Source organism: Microtus ochrogaster, chromosome 18, assembly GCF_000317375.1.
Source record: "Microtus ochrogaster isolate Prairie Vole_2 chromosome 18, MicOch1.0, whole genome shotgun sequence".
Taxonomy (NCBI): Eukaryota; Metazoa; Chordata; class Mammalia; order Rodentia; family Cricetidae; genus Microtus; species Microtus ochrogaster.
Window position 1 is genome coordinate 11,087,330 of NC_022020.1, and position 20,815 is coordinate 11,108,144.

Genomic DNA, 20,815 nt, shown 5'->3' on the forward strand with positions numbered 1-20,815 from the left:
CGATCTGAAACAATAGTTCACAGTTACAACTGTGCTCTTCTGTCTTCTTAAACCATGTCATTTTACATTTCATATTTCCTTCAACTCTGAATAATAATAGTCTTTGTACAAATCGCATTTTCCTATTTTTTATTTGTCTTTGTTAGGGTTTCTGGTGAAGCTAGTTTCCAAACTCATCATGTTGGAGACACAAGTGTGTGTGTGTGTGTGTGTGTATGTTTGACTGAGCGTGTGTGTGTGTGTATACATTCACACATGCAAGCATATATGGAAATCAGGTGTCAACATACTTATTTTTCAAGAGAGTCTCTCATGGTAGCTGTAGTTCTCCCTTTTGGCTAGACTAGATGGTCTACAAGCCCAGGAATCTACTCCCACCTCCCTAGGACTGGTGTTACAAGTCTTTGTCACGGCGTCTAGCTTTCACAGAAAGTACGAGGACTCTGAACTCAGGGCCTCATCCTTGCCCAGAAAGCATTTTACCTACTGAGTCATCTCCTTAGCTCAGGAGCTTTCTTTTTGTGCTCTTGTGAAGCTCAGAAGACTTTTAAAGATAAGAAAGCAACTCTGCATTGCTCATCTTCTACTGTCAACTGTATTTTACATTATTGATTGCATATACATTTTTAAATGATGAGAGAATATCATAATCTTATAATTCTGTTTCTTATAAATTATACAAATGTATGCTAATGTCTTGCCCTCTGTTACAGGTGGTACTGGGAGTGAACAGTGAATTCATTGTTGAGGTAATGTATGCATGACTTAAATGAAAAGAAAATGGATGTTAAGATGCATCATGTATTAAAATATTAGCGACTATAGTTATCTTGACAAAAGGTAGAAGATAGAGCCTGAGTTGACCTGAAATAACAGTAGGAAGGCCCTAGATCCTGATGACTATGCATATCAGATATGGTTTCCAGAGCTTGAGGTCACTGCACCTCCACTCATCCAACTGCTAGCAGCTTATTTGTAGACTTCTCAACCTACGTCAAACAAGCAAAGCCCTGGAAGAAGGAAGAGGGATGTCAGTGAGAAGGTACTACTGATGCCCTGCAAATGAAAGAAAGTTGCAAAGTTAAAAATCCCTAAATTGCAACTCAACAGACTGGCAGAGAATCTACTTCCATTCAGAGTGGGGCGGAAGTCAGCCTAAGGGCCTGTACCTCCTAAACCCATAACCATTGGGAAATCTTCACTGGGATTGTCTCAAGTCACTGAAGAAAGTAAAGTCATGTCTAAGGGACATTGACAAAAAAATAGATACATGGGACATTTCAGACAATGGGATTAAAATGGGGGAGGTACAAACTCATTTGTTCTTGAAATGACAAGCTTTATTCTTGTAGGCATCTGCTTTCTCCAAGAGCAACATTCAAGCCTTAAATAAACAAGATCATCTATGATCCAATAAGGACATTAAGACTTCGAGAAATAAATACACATTTTATGCCTTTACACATGGTTATATGTGTGTTCATAATTGATGTAGAATTGTTGGACTCTTTGGCACTGTCAAATTCTTGGTGAATTTGACATAAATTCCTGAAAGGCCAAACATCCAGCAAGATACAGCCAACATATTCAGGAAATGACAAAGCTGCACATAGGATGGTCACCAGAGCTGTGCATGCTGCTTAGAAGCTTTCTAATTTACAATACCACCCACGGATCTCAACTATAGCAAACTGCTTATCAGCAGAAGAGAAGAATCCCTTCCTTTGTTTTGCATGGAACACATTCACATAGAGCAGTGACAGGGATGGGAAGAACCCAGTCAGAGATCAAGGAAGGGCGGAGCGGTAAAAACCTAGGGAGGGAGATGCACTGGAGAGGCGCCACATGGCACAGCACAGCTGTAGAGCACCAAGCACAGCTAAGGAGACCTGTTCCCATAGGATCTTCTGGAAACATGAGACCGTTCTATGTCTAGCACTGGCAGGGGTGGGAAGGTTTATGTCCAGAATTATCCATGAGAGAATCGGCTCCTTTGATCCTCAATTTAGCATTTCCTCTGGACACATCTTACAATGTCAATAAGTTATCTAAGCAGAAGGTACCCAAACACTATGAGGAACATCCATCGTTTTTGCTTTAGGTAAAAGAACTAGACGTTGAAAACGGCACCACAACCTGGCAGACCGTCAGAAGACAAAAGCGGGAGTGGATCAAGTTTGCCGCCGCCTGTCGGGAGGGAGAGGACAACTCCAAGAGGAACCCAATTGCCAGAGTGAGTGATGGAGCAAGCAGGGGTAGCCAGAGCTCCTAGAGGAGGTGTGGCTCTGCTTCTTCCTTAAGATTGTTGGCTACACTGGTCCACAAGGGTAGAGGGAGCAGAAGCTGGAAACAGGGCTCAGACAGCTTTGGGTAGGAGACAGCTCTCGTGGAGACAGCTTCAGGGAATCTGCTCAGCTTTATTCCAGAGTATAAGGAATATAAGTTAGAGAGTCCTTGGGATAAACACCAATTTGCATCAAGTGGCAAGCTCCTGAGGGAAGACTTTCTATGTGACAGCAGGGTCCTAAAGCAAAGCTCCTAACACAAGTCTTAGAGGAATACAGCAGGGGAGGCTTCTAGCAGGAAACTGTGCCAAGGGTCACCCTAGAGATAATTCAGGCATCCAGGCTTAGAAACAGCTTTCAGATAAGGTCAGTCCTCCCTGCCCTGGGACATTTTCCAGATAAGAGCAGGTAGAGAGCCGGAAGTTTAACCAAGGGTCAGGAGGGGGGAGTCCCCACGTCCCCAAGCTTTGAAAAAAGCTGCCAGGCCATCCACTGCAATCACTGACCAGCCAGAGGGGCCTCCTAACATGGAAGCATTTGTATTTAGTTCAAAAGCTCTGGAAACTTTCAAGGATTTGCAGCTTCGGCCGCCTAAAGAGATTTAAAGGAATGGTATACTGTCGTTGACTTATGTTGCTCAGACGTTATTTTTTAATGTGTGTGGAATGCGGAATGCTTGCAGATACACTCATGTGTATGGGTACACATGCGTAGGTGTGAATGTGTTTGTGGAGGCCATTAGATGACCTCAGCTGTATCCTCAGTGATCTTCAGCTTGTTCTCAATGACCTGGAGCTCACCAATTAGGCTAGGCTGGGTGGCCAGTGAACCTCAGAAATCTACCTGTCTACAGTTGCTGTGCACCAGAATTACAAGTACATGTCACTATGCCCAACTTCTTCAATGTGGGTTCTGGGGATCAAACGCTACTCCTCATGCTTAACAGGAAAGCATTTACTGACTGGGACATATTCCCAACCCAGAACACTCTTAACTATCCCAAGATGGGGACTGACACACAACAGAAGGTCCGTGGTAAGCCAGTCTGAAAGATAGACGTGGCTCTCCACCATGAGTGGATAGAGTCCATCTACTGGGTTCTGTGTTCTCTCTATATGTCACAGGTTTATCACAGTGGGAGACCTACTCCCAATGTCAAGGGTTTTTCATACTGGTTAGTTCTAGAAATAAAAAAGGCAAATTTGGTGCAACTCAACTCTCTAAGCCCTAATCTCTTTTTACAGAGAAATTTTAATTACATTTGTGTGTATGTGAGAAAGAGAGAGAGAGCTGTAGGAAGATGTGTGCCTTCTCAGTCCATGAAAGCTGGAGACCTCTTACTTCTGGGTGTCTTGACCCTGGACCTTCACCGAATTCAAGGAGGAGGGTCCGCCAAATCCCTTCTTTATAGCATTAGAACACAGAGCAAGTGTTAGCAAGGGTATTATTGCACTGTGTTCAAAAGAAAGGCATTTTCTCACTGACGTCCAGAGCTGAGGAAAACTTTTCTGATATTGCTCCCATTTGATTCATCGCTAGTTACAGAGTTGTTATGTAACTCATATTTAAAAATTCAGCTTTCTTTGCTTTGGGGGAATTCCTAGGTCTCCTCCTATTAAACAAGATCTTTAGAGTTAAACTAACCAAAGATATATTCCCAGTAGACTTGAGTCATAGTGTTTTGGCAACAAATCTTAGTATTTTCATCTGCAGTATACAGGTAAGATTCCAAAACATAAAGAGTCTAAATTTATAATCAATAGAAATTAAATGAGCAAAGCAAAATCCATATGGCATATTATTAGCTATGCTACCTATTGGCATAAAAGTGACAAAGTAGATTTATGGATATGATATTTTTGTTGCCTCCAAACACCACATATTTTTCTCCCAGTGTTCCTCATTTACGTATCATTTTAAGTCTCAAACTCAAATATAACCAAAGTAATATTAATATAAACCAATTTTTAAAAATTATCAAAGAGATGCTGGGGATGTTGGTCACTTGGTAGAGTACCTGCCTAGCATACATAAAATTCCCAGAACCACATAACACTAGGCCTCATGCCTGTGATTCCAGCTCTGGAAGGTGTGGAGGCAGAAGCATCAGAATTCAAGGTCATCCTCAACAAGACTGAGGCTCACCTAGGCTATATCAGACCCTGTTTCAAATATAAAAGCAGGAGAAGCAGGCTGGAGGGATGATTCGGGGATTATTTGTGTGTATTGCTCTTGCAGTACAGAGGACCTGAATTCAATTCTCAACACCCATTTCCAGTGGCTTGCACTTACCTCTAATTCCAGCTCCAAGAAGTTCTGATGCATATGGCTTCCATGGGCATCTGCACTTGTACACACACACACACACACACACACACACACACACACACACACATGCACTTGCTCACATGCACACAAACTTATTTAAAAAATAAAACAAACCCACTAGAGATTCGCTTACTTTTGTCAGACTCTCTATGCAAAAAATTTATATCATTGACAGTAAACATCAACTATGTATGTACTTTATGCACATCATCATCAGGCAGGAATTGTACACAAACACACACACACACTGTATAATTCTGTAATGAGCCTATGAGCTTATGTCATCATGCTCCCATAGTATAGAGCCTTGAGAAGATTAGTTACAATGGCCCATCCCAAACTACACTGCACCCAAATTAGATCCCAATCATTGCCATTTCTCTTCCAGATTAGATCAGACTGTGAAGTGAACCAGAGGATAACATACCGAATCTCTGGAGCAGGGATTGATCGGCCGCCTTATGGAGTGTTCACCATCAACCCTCGGACTGGGGAAATTAACATTACCTCAGTGGTGGACAGAGAGATAACCCCACTGTTCCTGGTGAGTCCTAGAAGCTTTTGTTTGTTTGTGCTGTTTTTTCTCCTTTAAAAAAAAAAAGAAGAAAGTAAATCGAGTCAGTGGATAAAAAGAAAATAGAATGAAACAAGTGAAGAACTTGAAGGAATGAGAAATCTGAGAGCCGGCTTGGTGTGCCATGTATTTACTGTACCTGCTTATAAACAAGTGATATTTCAATTGCTAGGATCAACTATACTCTGAATTGGGGGGGGATGTTATTTCTTGGCACATTTCTTAGTGTGTTTGCAAGCATGTTGCTTAATTTGTCTTGGTGGAGAAGGACAATTTTTCTCTGACCTTGCACAGATCCATTGTCGTGCTCTGAACTCACGAGGGGAAGACTTAGAGAGGCCCCTGGAGCTGAGAGTCAAAGTCATGGATGTGAACGATAACCCGCCGGTCTTCACGCAGAATGTGTACACAGCCACCATTGAGGAAAACAGCGACGCCAGTGAGTGGAGCGCCACCTCTCTACCTCACTGATCTGCTCACTTCCTCTACGCAAGGGCTTTGAAAGATGGAAATGCCAGCTTACTCACAAATCAGACATTCTAACACAACTCAAATGCAAACATATATGGTTAAAATGCTAGATATCCTCTTATTCATAGATGACTCTCACACATGCAATTGAGCCACTGCTCAGTGTCATTCTCAGAAATGGGTGAACTGACTTAATCTGAATGAGAAAAACTAAAAAAAAAATGTAAAACCACAACAGACTCCATTCTGATCTATGCCTGGAGCGGGCATAGCTAAACCACACTACAGAGCTAGGATGCAGGTGCTGTCTCCATCAGAGCCACAATGGAGAATATTTATGTCTTCAGGCAGCAAGTGACATCTCTCTCTCTCTCTCTCTCTCTCTCTCTCTCTCTCTCTCTCTCTCTCCCTCCCTCCCTCCCTCTCTGTCTCCCTGTCTCCCTCTCCCTCCTCCTCCCTTTCTGCCTTTTCTCCCATGTCTTTTCATACTGTGTAATTCCAAGTCTAGTGCCTCCCCTAGCTTTCTTTGGCTTTCCTTCTTACTTTTATATTTCCTGATGTTGCTACTTCCTCTCCTCCCATGCTACCTACTGCCACCTCTTCCCAACCCTCTAATATTCCTTGACCTTTCAATTTTGCACCTGACATTATACCTCAGAACACTTTCCAGAGGATGTATTAGCAAAGCTGGGGAGAAAGGCAGATAAACACAAGAGTTGTGAACATACACAATAAGAAGGCATAGAAAGGCAGAAAGATTTCACTAAGGGGCACAAGAGGGGGCAGGAGAGACTCCGGCTTTAGCTTCCTTATTAACTTCCTCAGAGCAGTCTTGGTGAAGGAAGAGGAGAAAACCACAACCAGTCCAGTGTTACTACCACCTCCTCCTCCTGTGAGCACAGCTTCTAAACAATAACCTACAAGACCAGACACACCTTCATAAACTCTGAAGTCCCGGTGCCCCTGCCTTACCTGTTCAAGGGCACCAAGATTTTCTACAGTGGGGTCTTTACTTTGAGGTCTGGAAGGCAAACTTTCTGCCAATCCTGGAAAAATCAATCCTGTGGATGATAACAGTGGGAATTGGCCACAAGGCCCATTCTTTCTCTACATGAATAATTAAGAACTTCTTATATTCTCTCTGATCAATTATTCATTTTCACAACTGTATAACTTTTATTTTGATAAATTATCTTCAAGTGCAAACAGTCATAATTTTGTTACAAGTGACAATTAACACTATACATATTTGCTAGGTGTCGTGGTACACACCTTTGCTCCCAACACTCAAGAAGCAAAGGTAGGCAGATCTGTGAGTAGGAGGTCAGACTGATCTATATAGTGAGTTCCAGGACAACCGGGGTTCTGTAAGAGAGACCCTGTCTCAAAAAAAAGTTCATGCGTATAAGTAATAAATGATTACAATATTGAATTTAACTACGTCATCAACTTCTTAATTAAACAATATAAAATAATTTCATAAGGCCATGGTAAAAGCAAATCTGATAAAAATCACTTCCTTTGGCTTTATGATAGTCTGCTGAACTTTTTCAAAAATTAAAGACCGCTAGTTTGCTACTCACTTACCATTAAGAGAAAAAGAATAAACAGTCAAGAGTTTCATATGTAAACTACTGTTATTTCTGTAACCACCAGTGTGGGTGATGGGACTCCCTGGTGTAAGCTACAGTAACACACTCTGGAGGAATACTTAGGGAAAGCCAAGGAAGGATCTACCCCTCTTTTCATACCTAATGACTTGATGGATTAGAATCCCAACCATTTTCCACCTTCACCCTTACTCGTAGATGCGCTGGTGGTAAAGTTAAGCGCCACAGATGCAGACGAAGACAATCACTTGAATTCTAAAATCGCCTACAAGATCATCTCCCAGGAGCCTGCTGGCGCACCCATGTTCATGGTGAACAGGTACACCGGAGAAGTCCGCACGATGTCCAATTTCCTTGACAGAGAGGTAAAGCCTTCTTTGAAGGACTGATAACAGAGGGTTTGGTTTCGAATAAACAAAGTTAAAATGATTTGTGCATGACCTTAGTCCAGTGCACAGCAGGGAAGGAAAAATGCTTGAGTCAATTGTAATAAAAATTAAATGATTAGTGATAAATATTTCATTTTATGCATCTATTAAAAAACAAATAATGGCATTGGATTGTGTTGGGGTCACAGTCACAGTACCTAAGCCTTATAGCTGTCTTTCATTCTGATTAAGCAACACAGTATGTACAATCTGCTTGTGAGGGGCTCAGATCGGGACGGAGCCACAGATGGGCTGTCCTCCGAGTGTGACTGCAGAATCAAGATTTTGGACGTCAATGATAATTTCCCCATCTTGGAGAAAACTTCAGTAAGTCATTATTTTAATGATCTTTTTTTCTTGACAGTAGTTTGCCTTCATGTTTATTCAGAAGTCTGGCTGCTGCAATATAGAGAGACGCAGCTTTATTACACAAGCCTTAGTATTTCTTTATGATAGCATAAAGAAATATCTTTATTCTTTTAAAAATTCATGTCATAGACTTGACCCCTTTATTCCAGTACTCAGCAAGTATTGAAGAAAATTGTTTGAGCTCAGAACTGATACGACTACAAGCAATTGATCTTGATGAAGAAGGCACTGATAACTGGTTGGCAGAATACTCAATCCTCTCTGGCAACGATGGGAACTGGTTTGAAATCCAAACAGATCCACGAACCAATGAAGGCATTTTGAAAGTGGTCAAGGTAAGCATGGGATTCCTACGGTTTCCTTCCAAAGAAGCTCCAAGTGATTCTTAAACCGATTATGCTTTCAAAAAGCTCAGAATCTGAATGCTGTCCATATCCATGAATTTCCTGACTGTGATGGAGGAGGCTTCCAGGCTAGCAACACAATATCTGTTAGTAAGAAGAACAAGGCTACCTTGTTCTCATAGCACTCAGTGACAGTGAGAAATTAAGAAAGTGCTCTCTAAGTAAACAGCATGTCCATTCATAGAACGAAAGTGACACTTGGGTGGGATATAAGGCCCAGTCGGGGTGGGATAAACGCGAGGTGCTGGTGAGAGATGAAAAGGTGAGGTTCTTCTCAACCAGTTTAGTCTGAAAAGGTTTCATGCAGCCAGCAGGGGCACTGGGGTTCTCTCAGTGGGATTTCTGTGCTATAATGGAAATAGCAAACCTAGTCTTCATTAAGCATTACAATATTCTACTCCAGATATAATGATATAATCTAACCCACACCACTCTGGGCAGAAAATCTGTAATTTCTTTTTATAAAAAAATCGAAAGAAAGTCAAAGATCAAATTGTCTCGTTTCTCCTGGGTGGCACTTGATAAGGGCAGAATCCAAACAGATCTGTAGGATCCCAGCCTGGAGACGGTAAACCAGGATTCAAGAAAGAGCCCAAGCTGCTTACTTTAGCTTCTAGAACAGTCTTCACAAATACTGCCCAGCACACCCTGCTTCTACAACAGCTTCTTCTCTTGTAAACTTTTATGTTCCCACATCAGTCAGTCTGGATCAAAAGACTGCATTCACCTTTCATGCAGAAAACTCGCTCAAAGGTGGCTTTTCTCAGGGTGTGGCATTTACTGATTTCAGTGTGCCTAATAAAGGAGCCATCTGGTCTGCCAGAACCAGTGCAACTAAATTATAGCATCAGGCTGATTGTAATAGCATGATATTTTTAGAATTGTTTACATCATCTAAACTCATAACCATATGTTTGCTTAGATCATACATACTGTCTCCTCTATGCTGCCATTGCTACTTTAAAGAGAGTCTCAGATGTGAATTCTACAAAGGAGGTCTGGGACCTACTTGCTCAGTCAGTAGTTGTGGGTGAATTTTGATCCATTCCAGATTTACTTTTTAATTTTTATAAAAAGAGGTGTAATTTTTCATTTTAGATTTTTTTTATGTAAAAAGTTGAAAGCTTCAAACTATAATCTCAATTTTAAATCACAGACATAAGGGTGGAGATTCAGCTCAGTGGTAGCACACCCATCTAGCATGTTCAAGGCCCTGGGTTCTGTTCCCAGCATCATAGAGAACAAAGAGAAACAAATAACAAATGACCCTATAAACTTAGCTGACCTACACATGTGCAAAAGTCTTAAGTGATCACATGCAAAAACACACTATGTAACTAAGATTATTTCAACATAAGGGTCAGAATTGCATGGTTACATGACTTTGTTCTAGGCTATAGCCTCTTCATCATATTTCTTATTCTAGCTTAAGGGAGCACTGGGCTAAGGATATGGAACAGCTGGTAAAGCATTTGCCATTAAAACATGAGGACCAGAGTTTAAATCCCCAGAACTCACAAAAGACTCATTTGGGAATGGATGACCACCTGTATCCAAAACCACAGATCACAGAGACTGGGGGTTCTCAAGGCAAGCTAAAGTTTCAAGCTCAGAGAGAAACCCTGCCTCAGTATATAAGGTGGATAGCCACGGAGGAAGACATCCAATATCACCTCAGGCACGCATGTGTACCTAAGCCACCCACGAAAATAGCACTTAAAGCATCTATGTCCACTATACATACATCCTCCTCCAATAGAGAGAGCCCTTTGCTAGTTCAAAACTGTTTCTGTCCATCATTTCAGATGCTGGATTATGAAGAAGTACCGAATATTTACCTCAGCATTGGAGTAAGAAACAAAGCTGAATTTCACCACTCAGTGGTGTCTCAATTCCAAATGCACTCCACCCCCGTGAGAATCCAGGTTCTCAATGTGCGCGAAGGACCCACCTTTCGCCCAAGTTCCATGACGTTTAGTCTCCGAGAAGGAACCCGGGGAGACTCCTTAATGAACTATGTACTTGGCACATACACAGCCATAGATACGGACACAGGGAACACTGCAACAAACGTCAGGTATGACAAGTACTTTCCTCCCACTTGTGTGGCCATTGTTCGTTCATGTGGAGTGTGGTAGAGAATTGGTGTAGCACTCGGGGGATGGAGGTTTTTCTCTTGTTGCTTGTTTTAGGGGACTATGACAGCATTCGGCGCTTTTCTGGAACTGAAGAACATGTTAGTGGCAATGGGAGCTCTAGCAGGTTATAGCATAAGTGCGTCTGGGGAGTGGCTGCAACATTAAAGAGCTTCCAGTGTTGCCAGGAGAGTCTCTTTGATCCTTTGAGGTTGGCTGTACTACCCTGAACTAAGCCAGTTTAGGTCATATTGTAGGCAGTAACACACCATAAAGAGTGAGTCACCGCCAGCTCCCAGAGAACCTGGGGCTATCTTTGAGATGAGTTTCAACTCTCTGCTTGATCTAAAAGAAAAAAAAAGAAAACAGTGGAAGAAACCGGAACACAAGTGTTTCAGAAATGTGAGCATCACGAGGCAAAGCAGGAAAAGAGAACACATTAGGGGCACTGGGCACAGACTACACACAAGAGCAAGATCTTCTTGATCCTAGAAATCACTAGAAATGGTCTTTCCCTCCCCCTCTCGTCTCTCGTAGCTCCTCTCCTAACCCAGCACTTTCAGAGTTAACAGATACCAATTTAGTAATCTAATTGGCTCTGCGGCAAACTTCTAAAGTTTGCTCACATGGGGAAGTGTTAGGGGATCAGCTGAAGGAAGTGAAGGTGTGTGATCTCAGCTGCTAGAGACCCAAACGTTCTTCATCTCAGCTCAAGTCCTTCGGATCTGTCTCCAGATAGAGAGGTGGATAAGGGCTACAACAAGTCCCTGAGGAGACAGACAATCTGAAATCAGCCTATCCCAAGCCTACAGTCAGCAAGTAGTCTGCCATGCCTGAAAAGAAATATTTGTTTTTCAAACTAGAGAACGTGTATTTGCTATAACAGTATCATTAATTAATAAATGGGCTTGCCATATACCCATACATTTTACTGTAAAACCAAAAATCTAGAAGAAGAAGTAAATTTTATTGTCAACCTACAAATATACTGTCAACAATATATTTAATACTGGATTCTCAGTGGAATAGATACACACACACACACACACACAAGCGCTCACATTTTGTGAGCTAAGACAATGATGAATCAAACATACACAATGTGGGCCCATTGCACTGCAGTTCTCATGTGATTTAGAAATGCTAACTTCACGGAAGTGTAACAATGAACTTGTTTGTTTAAAAACAGGTATATCATAGGGCATGATGCAGGCAGCTGGTTAAAAGTTGATTCAAGGACTGGTGAGATACAGTTTTCTAGAGAATTTGACGCAAAGTCAAAATACATTACTGATGGGATATATGCAGCAGAAATCCTGGCTATAGATGGTAAGATTTTTTTCAATATTTTAATATGATTCATACTATTATATGAACTATTATGAATACAGCTATTCTAATGTTGAGCCAAAATCTGTTCTGTGAATCAAAAACTATTGCTTTCTGGTATGTTAGAGCTTACAGAAAATTTTAGACATGTTAGATTAAGAGTTAAACTTACCAAATCTAAAAAATAGACAGAATTCATTTACACTTGTACCCATAATTTATATTTAAGCCATAATTTATCTCACTTAGTCCCAAAACAGAATCATATGAGTTCTATAATATAAAGCATAAAAGTTGGATATGTATAAAATAAAAGTTTGCTTCTTCTTATGACCACATAGCTTGAGTATGGCTAATGTCACTAAGTAGAGCATGCCAGGAATGTTTTCTTCACAGTCAGGATTACAAACTGTGCCAAAGATCACTACAGGGTCGCCTTGGTGGGAGGCAGTGTGCCTGAGAGTATACTTACTTCAGAGTCACCAGAATTGAGCCTTGATGAGAAACCAGCCTGTTACTTAAAAAATATATTACACTCTCCACTGTAAGGTGCTCTTGGCAAAAAAAAAATCGATTATATATTATATTATACCATCTTTATGCAAAGGCTGCATGGAATTAATTTGTGATTTGGTCACTTCTCTCATGGGAAAATCTATGACATGTTCCTTTTGGTGACTCACAACAGGGGTTTGTTATTTGTCGACAATCAATGATTTTTGAGAACAGTGCCTAGGAAGCCAGAAGCCACAAAGAAAACAGAGTGAAGTCAGTAGGAAAGAAGCCAGGTAAACTTCCCGATGAAGACCTAGGTGAAGTCAGAGGTGGTAGGTTAGTGAACAGCTACATCTGGCCTTCACAGTGTCCAGAGAGAAAGGTGATTGAGCAAAGGCAAGCTCAAAACCCAAAAGCATGATAAGGTCTAAGAACCCAAAAGCATGATAAGGTCTAAGAAATGAGCCACAAATGTTAGTCTCATCCTAAGACTGTCTCTTAAAGTTCACGTCTGCTACATACCTAACATTGTCTTGCTTACTTAAGCCAATATTCTGGAAGGGTGTTGTTGTTGTTGTTGTTGTTGTTGTTGTTGTTGTTGTTGTTGTTGTTGTTTTGAAACAGAATCTAAGCGTGTTGATCATACCTTGGTCATGAATGAAAATCAGCAATAAGTAGAATAAAAAGATAATTACAGCACAAGAATGAAGAGAAAACTTGATAGCAAAATGTGCCAGAAGATTGGCGTTTCTCACCTAAGCACAGGATCCATGTAGGCACAGAGCCTCCTCTTCCTGTGGTTGGCTTTGAATCTGGACATGTAGACAGCAAGGGAGGAGACAGACGCACTGGAGGGCAAGCTTTCAAAACAGCAGCTTCAGCTCTGGCAACAAATCACAAGACCACAAGTCGGCTCCAGAGAGTGGCAAATAGAGCCAACTGTGGGAGACTATAATGTGCCTCTAATAAAAGACACTTTAGAAAGTCCTGTGGTGATCATACTCACATGGAATAAAGACAGGCTCTTGACCTACCATCACTTAAGTACACAAAAACATCTTTAGGGAAGGCAAGACGGCTCAGTGAGTAAAGGTGCTTGCCACCAAGTCTGATGACCTGATTTCTATCACAGGCAAATAAATAAATGCAGCAGAATATTATCTTTCAAATAAGTGTACTAACATAAAATGATTTATCTGGTTAACCTAGAGAGGGTAATATCTAAATTTTCAAATGAGAAAATGGCAGCTCCTGGCAGTGTAAAAACAGCAATACTTTGTTCACTAGAACACAGCTTGAAGTAGGACGTGGCCTGCACTCGGGCCCCAATTTTGGGCCTCTACTTTTTCTAATACATTATACTGACCAATGCTTTGTTTCAAGTAGATTAGAGAGGAAATTGATATTTGTCCCTAGAAATGTCATTACAGAGAGACATAAACTAAAATTCTCACCAACAAAGAAAACTGAATAAAAATATACAAGCAATTATTCAACCCCTCCCCCACCACAGTTTTGAATACACACGCACGGAATCGGACCCTGAGGAGGGAGACTGACCGCAGCTGTAGAGTCCGCCTCGTTAGGGCAGGATGAGAGGAGCAAAGGATGAACGTTCTTTGAAGGACATGCCAGTTCCCATCTCCATCTTCGGGAGAGTGAGCAGAGCGTAAAGAGACGAGAAAGGCTGTAAAGAATGCTGGAGGGGCCACAGTGACCAGAGAGACCCAAGCAGGCACAAACCGTCCCGCCTCACACATCACTCACACTGTCCATACTTCCTGTGGCATCGTTGTGGGATGGGAAATTGAATCTTCTCCCCTCCCACAACACGGCTTACCCTAACTCCCATGATGCTCTCCTTTTCAGATGGCTCGGGGAGAACAGCTACGGGAACCATATGCATTGAGGTTCCGGACGCCAATGACTACTGTCCAGTCATTCACACCGAAAGAAGAAGTGTCTGCGTCGATGCTTCGTCTGTCAGGATCTACGTCAGTGATCATTCCTTCGGGTCTCCCTTCACCTTTTGTGTGGTCAATGAACCATCAGACACAGCTAGCATATGGCATATCCGATCAATCAATGGTAAGTGGAGTGAAAGTTACTCCCCTTGAAGCCCCAGAGCGAAGCAGTGAACAAATAACTAGTCAGATAGTCAAACACAGATTTCTGGCTCTTTCTATGGCATACTCACATTAAAAGAAAAATCAATTTATACTAGATATTTGGGGGAAAATATGCCTGGAAAAAAAAGTCAAAAGATTTCAGTAGTGCAGTGATAATCCATAATGTGTAAACACCATCTAATTAACCATCATCAAGTAGGCAGTAAATCAACGTTTGATCACTTGAGATAAACAGATTACTTGACTAATCAGCAACGGTCACAATTCCCTGCATTTTATAAATCCAGACAAAAACACAAATGTCTCTGATATCCTCGTGTCCTGTAGAAAATCACCCGCTTTCTCTTCACCAATGAAATTGTTTCTATAATGAGGTGTGAGTTCATTTTTATTTGTAAGGATAAAAGTTGAAATCCAAACTGCCAAATATTGCAGCAATGGTTGAGCAGACCATGAGACATGTTACTAAGGTGAGATGCTCTTGTGACAGTGCATGCTACAGTTGGGGACAAGGGTAACCGACACAAAGGGAGACAGCTATGGGATCTGGCCCTGGCCCATATGCACAGCCTTCAGCTCTGGATTAGATACATAATGTGGAGAGAGGAGCTGAATCTGCTGTAGGTGTCAGAGAGGGTTGCTCCCAAGGAGTTCTAACGTGTTTGCTGTGTCTTCCTTGTTCTTCAGAAACCTCTGCCATCCTTATGACTGAACAGACTCTATCTCCAGGAACGCACCAAGTCCCCATTCTTGTGACGGACAGTCACAACAGAGCCTGTGAGCTGCCGCAGATTGTCCTGCTAGATGCCTGCTTTTGCGATGACCTCCATGTGTGTCTGCACTCCAGCACCACAGGCATCTACAATGGGGACGGCACCTGGGTGACAGATGACACCTATGGGACTGTCACTGATGATGGGGTTGGACAGTCGAATGTCAGACTTGGACCCGCGGGGATTGGCATGATTGTTCTGGGCCTCTTGCTGCTTCTCTGTAAGTACTATAAATAGTCTCTGTGGACACACAGGAACTAAGTTCATTTGGCCATTGCTTACTGGTATCTGCAGCCATCTTGGGGCTGACAAAGGCTTGCACCTATTTGATAATGATAACCACAAAGACCAAGAGTTAGCGGCCTTCCTACAGACTGGAAACATATGCAAATCATCAGGTATAATCTACACGCATATAAAATAAGTCCTAGAACAGAAACCTCACCAAAATGCTTCAAAGCAGAAAAGCAAGAACGAGAAACTCAAAAGAGGGGAGTTGAGGAAAATTTTACAGAAGTGGACTTGAGCTGGGCCCTGAAAGTTGAGGATTTTCTCAGAACAGTGTAGCGTGGGATTAAATCTAAAAGGCAACTGAGGACAAAGAAGCAGCCCAAGTTAAAACAGACAGGATGGAGGTGGAGCCCAGTGGGATATGCCAAGTCACTAATAAGTAAGACCTTGGGTTCAGTCTTCAGCACGAAGAAAACAACAAACAATAGGTTGGGTGGCAACACTGAAGGCTTAGCACATGGAGGACGGAGAAGTAGAGAAGCTAAGCAGTAGACTGAGGGCCGGTGTGGAGGCACTTGTGTAGCATGCCTATAGCAGTAAGTGCTCCTCCAGTCACAGGCAATAAGGAATCGATGCTTACTGAGCCCTCGGGTGAGCTGCTCCCCTGGTAGAGAAGGATCCAGGGAGAAGTTCAAGAAGCCACAGAATCTACCCAAAGACCCTGATCCTAGGAATGGGCAAAGCCGCTGAGCCAAACTCTCAAAAGGAGGCTTGTCTTTCCCTGTGCTTTATTTCTTCAAAAGGTCTTCAAAAGAGAAGTCAATATTGTATTTTGTTTTGCCCCTAAAGTATTTATACTTCACTGGGAATCCAACACTGGATTCTTAAATCAACATGATTAAGTTCATTCATTAAGTTGGGCTGTTGACATTTATCTGTGAATGAGCACAAACTAAAACATTTTTATTTGGAAATATAAGAAAATAACAACTGGTGTTTGGACAGACTTTCTTAAAAATGGTCTATGAATTTGCAAGGTTACACAAAAATCTTGACTGATTCTCAAAATGCCTTTGGGGGTGTCCCAGAACTTGGCCTTTGGTGTCTTAATTGACCTATGGTATCTTACCTGACTTGTGGCATCTTACCTGACCTATGGTATATTACCTGACCTAAAGCATCTTACCTGGCATCTGGAATCTTAGCAGTTGTAATAAACTGCTTCAAATCAGTAGTTCTCAACCACACACACAGACACACACACACACACACACACACACACACACACACAAGAATTACCAAGAGGTCTTTACAGGGTTTTGTGTCTGAGTTATAACCCAAGATGGGACCTAAGAATTGGCACCTTAGGCCCTCACTATCTGGGTGTTAAAATCCACTACCAACATTTGCATCAGGCTCATACCCTGAAGAAAGATTCAAACTCAAATTTTGAAATGCATTTTCTATTGGCTCTATAATATTTCTGAAAGCTCCTAGTGTTGAGATGTCATATGGGAAAGTGTCATAAGTTGAGGGCCATCCATGTGCATACTCAGTCAGGAGTTACGAAGTACCCATGGACTTGCAGATTTTCATGAACGCATATGGTAGACTAGGAGTCAGAGAACTGAGTCAGAATACGTCATCAGTTGGTTCAGAAAACCTGGACTCCAGGGAGAATTGGTTCTTCCTTCAAATCATTTAGTAAACTCTGGATTGCTGAGCCCCACACCCTCCCCACTTCCAGCTCTCAGGTTCCCTGTGGTTTGATGTTTGTATCTATAAACATGGACAGGTGCGTTTGACACTGTTTCTCTGATGAGGGGGCATCTGATACACTGTTGCCTTTATATTTACCCAGTTCCAATTATAGTACCACAAAAAAAAAATGTGACTTCCTAAGGGGGCAGCTGAGGTTGACTCTCATCCCTTTCTTGGCCAGTGTCTCCTCTTTTACTGCTTATGTGTTGCTGCAAGCGACGACAGCCAGAAGGCCTGGGGACCAGGTTTGCGCCTGTGCCAGAGGGAGGCGAAGGAGTGATGCAGCCCTGGCGAATAGAGGGAGCCCATCCGGAAGACAGGGTGAGTGCTTCCCACGGACGTGCGGGGTTTCAGCAGGAATTCAGTCAGCCCCCGACAGCTCCATACAAGGCAAAAGCAAAGTCTCAGCTTTTAAATGAAGAACATGCAACATTTATCTTAAAAATCTCTTTTCTTCCAGGATGTGTCCAATATATGCGTACCCATGACAGCCTCTAATACCCAAGACCGCATTGATTCCTCTGGTCAGTTGACACCAATTCTGTTTTCCTTTCTATGATTTACAAAATTATTCTATCAAACCAACCTCAAGTGAAAATACCTTACACATTAGCATGCGTGTGAATCTCATTGCATGAGATTACATTCAGAGGGTAAATGACATGTCTGGGGAGACCACTCAACTTTTCTATCTGAAGTTACAGATGAGCAACTCAAAATGCTGCAACTTAACAGTCGGAGTCTGAAACCATAATTGTGATTTTCTTCCTAGTTCTGCCACTTACTAGTAAGAAGTCCTTAATAGACCCAGCCTCTCTGGGCATAGGTCCTTCTCCTTAAGATGAAAGTTACATAACAACTGATACTATAATTGTAATTCTGTATAATAAGATTTCTTTAAAAATTCTTTATGCAGCATTGACTGAAAGATCTCTTTAAAACCACACACATGTTATATAGAATATATATATGCAAGTGATAGGTATGATGTGTGTGTATGTATGTGTTTTCCTGTGTGCTGCTGTGTATATGATTTGAATAGTGCCTGGAGAGGGGTGCAGGTCACCGCAATGATTATCTATAATAAAAGTCATTTGGAGAAAAGGGAAGAGAAGAACAGCAACAAATGTGTTCTTTGAACAACAAGCTGAGGAACGCTTTTTTAGTTCATATGAGCTTTCCCACACCAGTGTCTCCCTACGTCGGCAGTCCCACGCAGCTCAGGGTCCTTGGAAGTACTTCACAGTTGGGAATGAGTGAACCAAGCGGGGGTTGTCCAGCTGTAGAGCAGACATGAGATTTTTCAGAGATGAAAAATCTTAGTCTTAGTACCTAAAGCCTGGTACTTCCATGCAAACAATATGCGCTGTCCCCAAGTGAGTCAGCTCTCCAGTGCATGTGCAAATGAGGACCGGAGATTTGGCTGCTGGGAGCAGCCTAGTTCTTGCTTCAGTACATGGGTTGTGCCCTCTTAAGTGGGCTAGGACATAGGGATTGCTACGCCTGCGCAGACAAACCCAGCAGCTGGCTCTGCATTCTGTGTCTTTAAATACCCAAGGTTGTGTCCATGAGAATGAGCCGTGTGTGCCACAGCTGTCTCCTCCACTGTCACTTACTCTTGTCAAGTCTGGGAATTCTGCAAGGGGCCACTCATTGCCTGTCCTTCTAGAACCACTTCTGTGCTGTGTTGGTGGTGGGGAAGAGGTTGTAAGATAAGCCATCCAGGTAATTTGGGCATTGTCATGGAAACACCCTGTCTTTTCAGAAATCTACACCAATACTTATGCTGGTGGAGGAACAGTGGAAGGGGGTGTGTCAGGAGTGGAGCTCAATACAGGCATTGGAACAGCTGCAGGCCTGGTGGCTGGAGCAGCAGCAGGGACCCTGAGGAAGAGAAGCTCAACCATAGGGACGCTTCGGGAATACCAAGACACTGGCATGAACATGGCCTTTTTGGACAGCTACTTCTCCGAGGTAAGCCCTACACACAGACAGTATACACACAGACTTGGAAGGCATCCCTTTAGGACTAAAAATACATTTGGCTGCTTTTTAACCCTATCCCAATCTTGAATTTTAAAATTCTTAAAAGACATAAAGTCAATTTGCAATAGTGTTTCACATTTAACTATTGTGAAAAGACCATCATCTCTTGCTTCCTTTTCCTTAACATCTTCCCTTCTGTTTTCTTCTGATTTCGCCATTTTGTTGCCATAACGACACAGAGCAAAAGAACGCTGAGAAAGAAAATCAAAATTGCATTACTGTCCTCTAGGATGCCCTTCTTGTTCTCCAAGTGGATCCAATGAAATGAGAGGACAGACAGGACAGGGCAGTGATACGGCTAAGTGGGTAGAGTATCTGCCTAACACACACAGGCCCTGGGTTCAATTCCCATCACAAACCAGACTTTGAGGTACACACCTGTAACCCTAACATTTAGGAGGTGGAAGCAGGAGGATCAGAAGTTTGAGGTCACCCTCAGCTACGTAGTTCTAAGTCAGCCTGGGACAGAACCTGTCTCAGAATAATGATAATAATAAGAATATAAAAAATAATAGCAGTTGTTATTACCATTATTAGTATTATTATTATGACAGGACTGGGAGCAAAGGGATTTAAAGCTCGATAATGCATTATCTCAACTTGGTGATAGATAAAAGCTAACAGATAGGAACCCAGGGTTCCTCTTCTCAGTCTAGGGCCCATATATTTGTACCAGAATGCCAAAGAAATGCTCCAGGAAACCGTGCTGGTCTAGCAGGGCACTATACGTAGTAAATAAGTTTGGGCTAGAGAGCTAGATCAGCAGTTAAGAGAATTGACTGCTCTGCCAGAGGACCTGAGTTCAATTCCCAGAACCCACATAGAGGCTCACAAGCATCCCTAATTCCAGTTCCAGGGTTTCTGACACCCTATTCTGACACCAGGCATACATACAGTACATACACACATGCAGGCAAAATGCCCAAAGACATAAAAAACTAAGAAAAATTTTAAAAGAGTAAATAATTTTTCATATTGAGAAACTTTATTTTGTTTGATTAGCAGTACATTTTTATTATTAGACTAAAATATTCCTCAAATGCTAATACATAAATTTCTCCATTGCTCTTTGAAAGAAAAAGTCTGAAGATGCTGTGGTTTAAACTACACACAGCACCTATGCATCTGTGCACAAAACCAGGCTCTTCAACATTCCATCATGGACAGGGAGGTACCCCCAAGGCCCCACCGGCACTTGAAGAGCTGTCGGCAGTTAATGGCTGCCAGCAGAGGGGAAAATGGACATTTTCCTCAGTTACGTTCTCACCAGTGAGTAGTCCGCGCTTCCTTAAATAGCACCGTCGTTACCTGTGCTTCATGCAAGCAACCCCGACTCAGTAAATGAAAAGAAAAGTCATGAAAGCAGCATGGAGACTAGTTAGGAAGACAAGGGGGTTCAGAGGTAGTCGGAGGGGATAAGAAAGTAATGAGGGCAAACAATCATAAT

At 42.2% G+C, this 20,815-nt stretch overlaps 1 protein-coding gene across 1 annotated transcript in view; it reads left to right on the top strand.

The window, feature by feature from the left end:
• The first annotated feature begins 686 nt into the window (after positions 1-686).
• Dsg4 (desmoglein 4) overlaps positions 687-20,815 on the top strand; it is a 22,005-nt gene continuing 1,876 nt past the window's right edge. Inside the window, exons 1-14 of the mRNA XM_026783649.1 lie at positions 687-749; positions 2,102-2,233; positions 5,002-5,157; positions 5,482-5,626; positions 7,467-7,633; positions 7,889-8,023; positions 8,215-8,400; positions 10,275-10,546; positions 11,794-11,933; positions 14,298-14,516; positions 15,245-15,550; positions 17,504-17,643; positions 17,783-17,846; positions 19,088-19,296. Of these exons, the coding sequence (XP_026639450.1) occupies positions 687-749; positions 2,102-2,233; positions 5,002-5,157; positions 5,482-5,626; positions 7,467-7,633; positions 7,889-8,023; positions 8,215-8,400; positions 10,275-10,546; positions 11,794-11,933; positions 14,298-14,516; positions 15,245-15,550; positions 17,504-17,643; positions 17,783-17,846; positions 19,088-19,296 (2,334 nt within the window). The remainder of the gene's footprint in view (positions 750-2,101; positions 2,234-5,001; positions 5,158-5,481; positions 5,627-7,466; positions 7,634-7,888; positions 8,024-8,214; positions 8,401-10,274; positions 10,547-11,793; positions 11,934-14,297; positions 14,517-15,244; positions 15,551-17,503; positions 17,644-17,782; positions 17,847-19,087; positions 19,297-20,815) is intronic.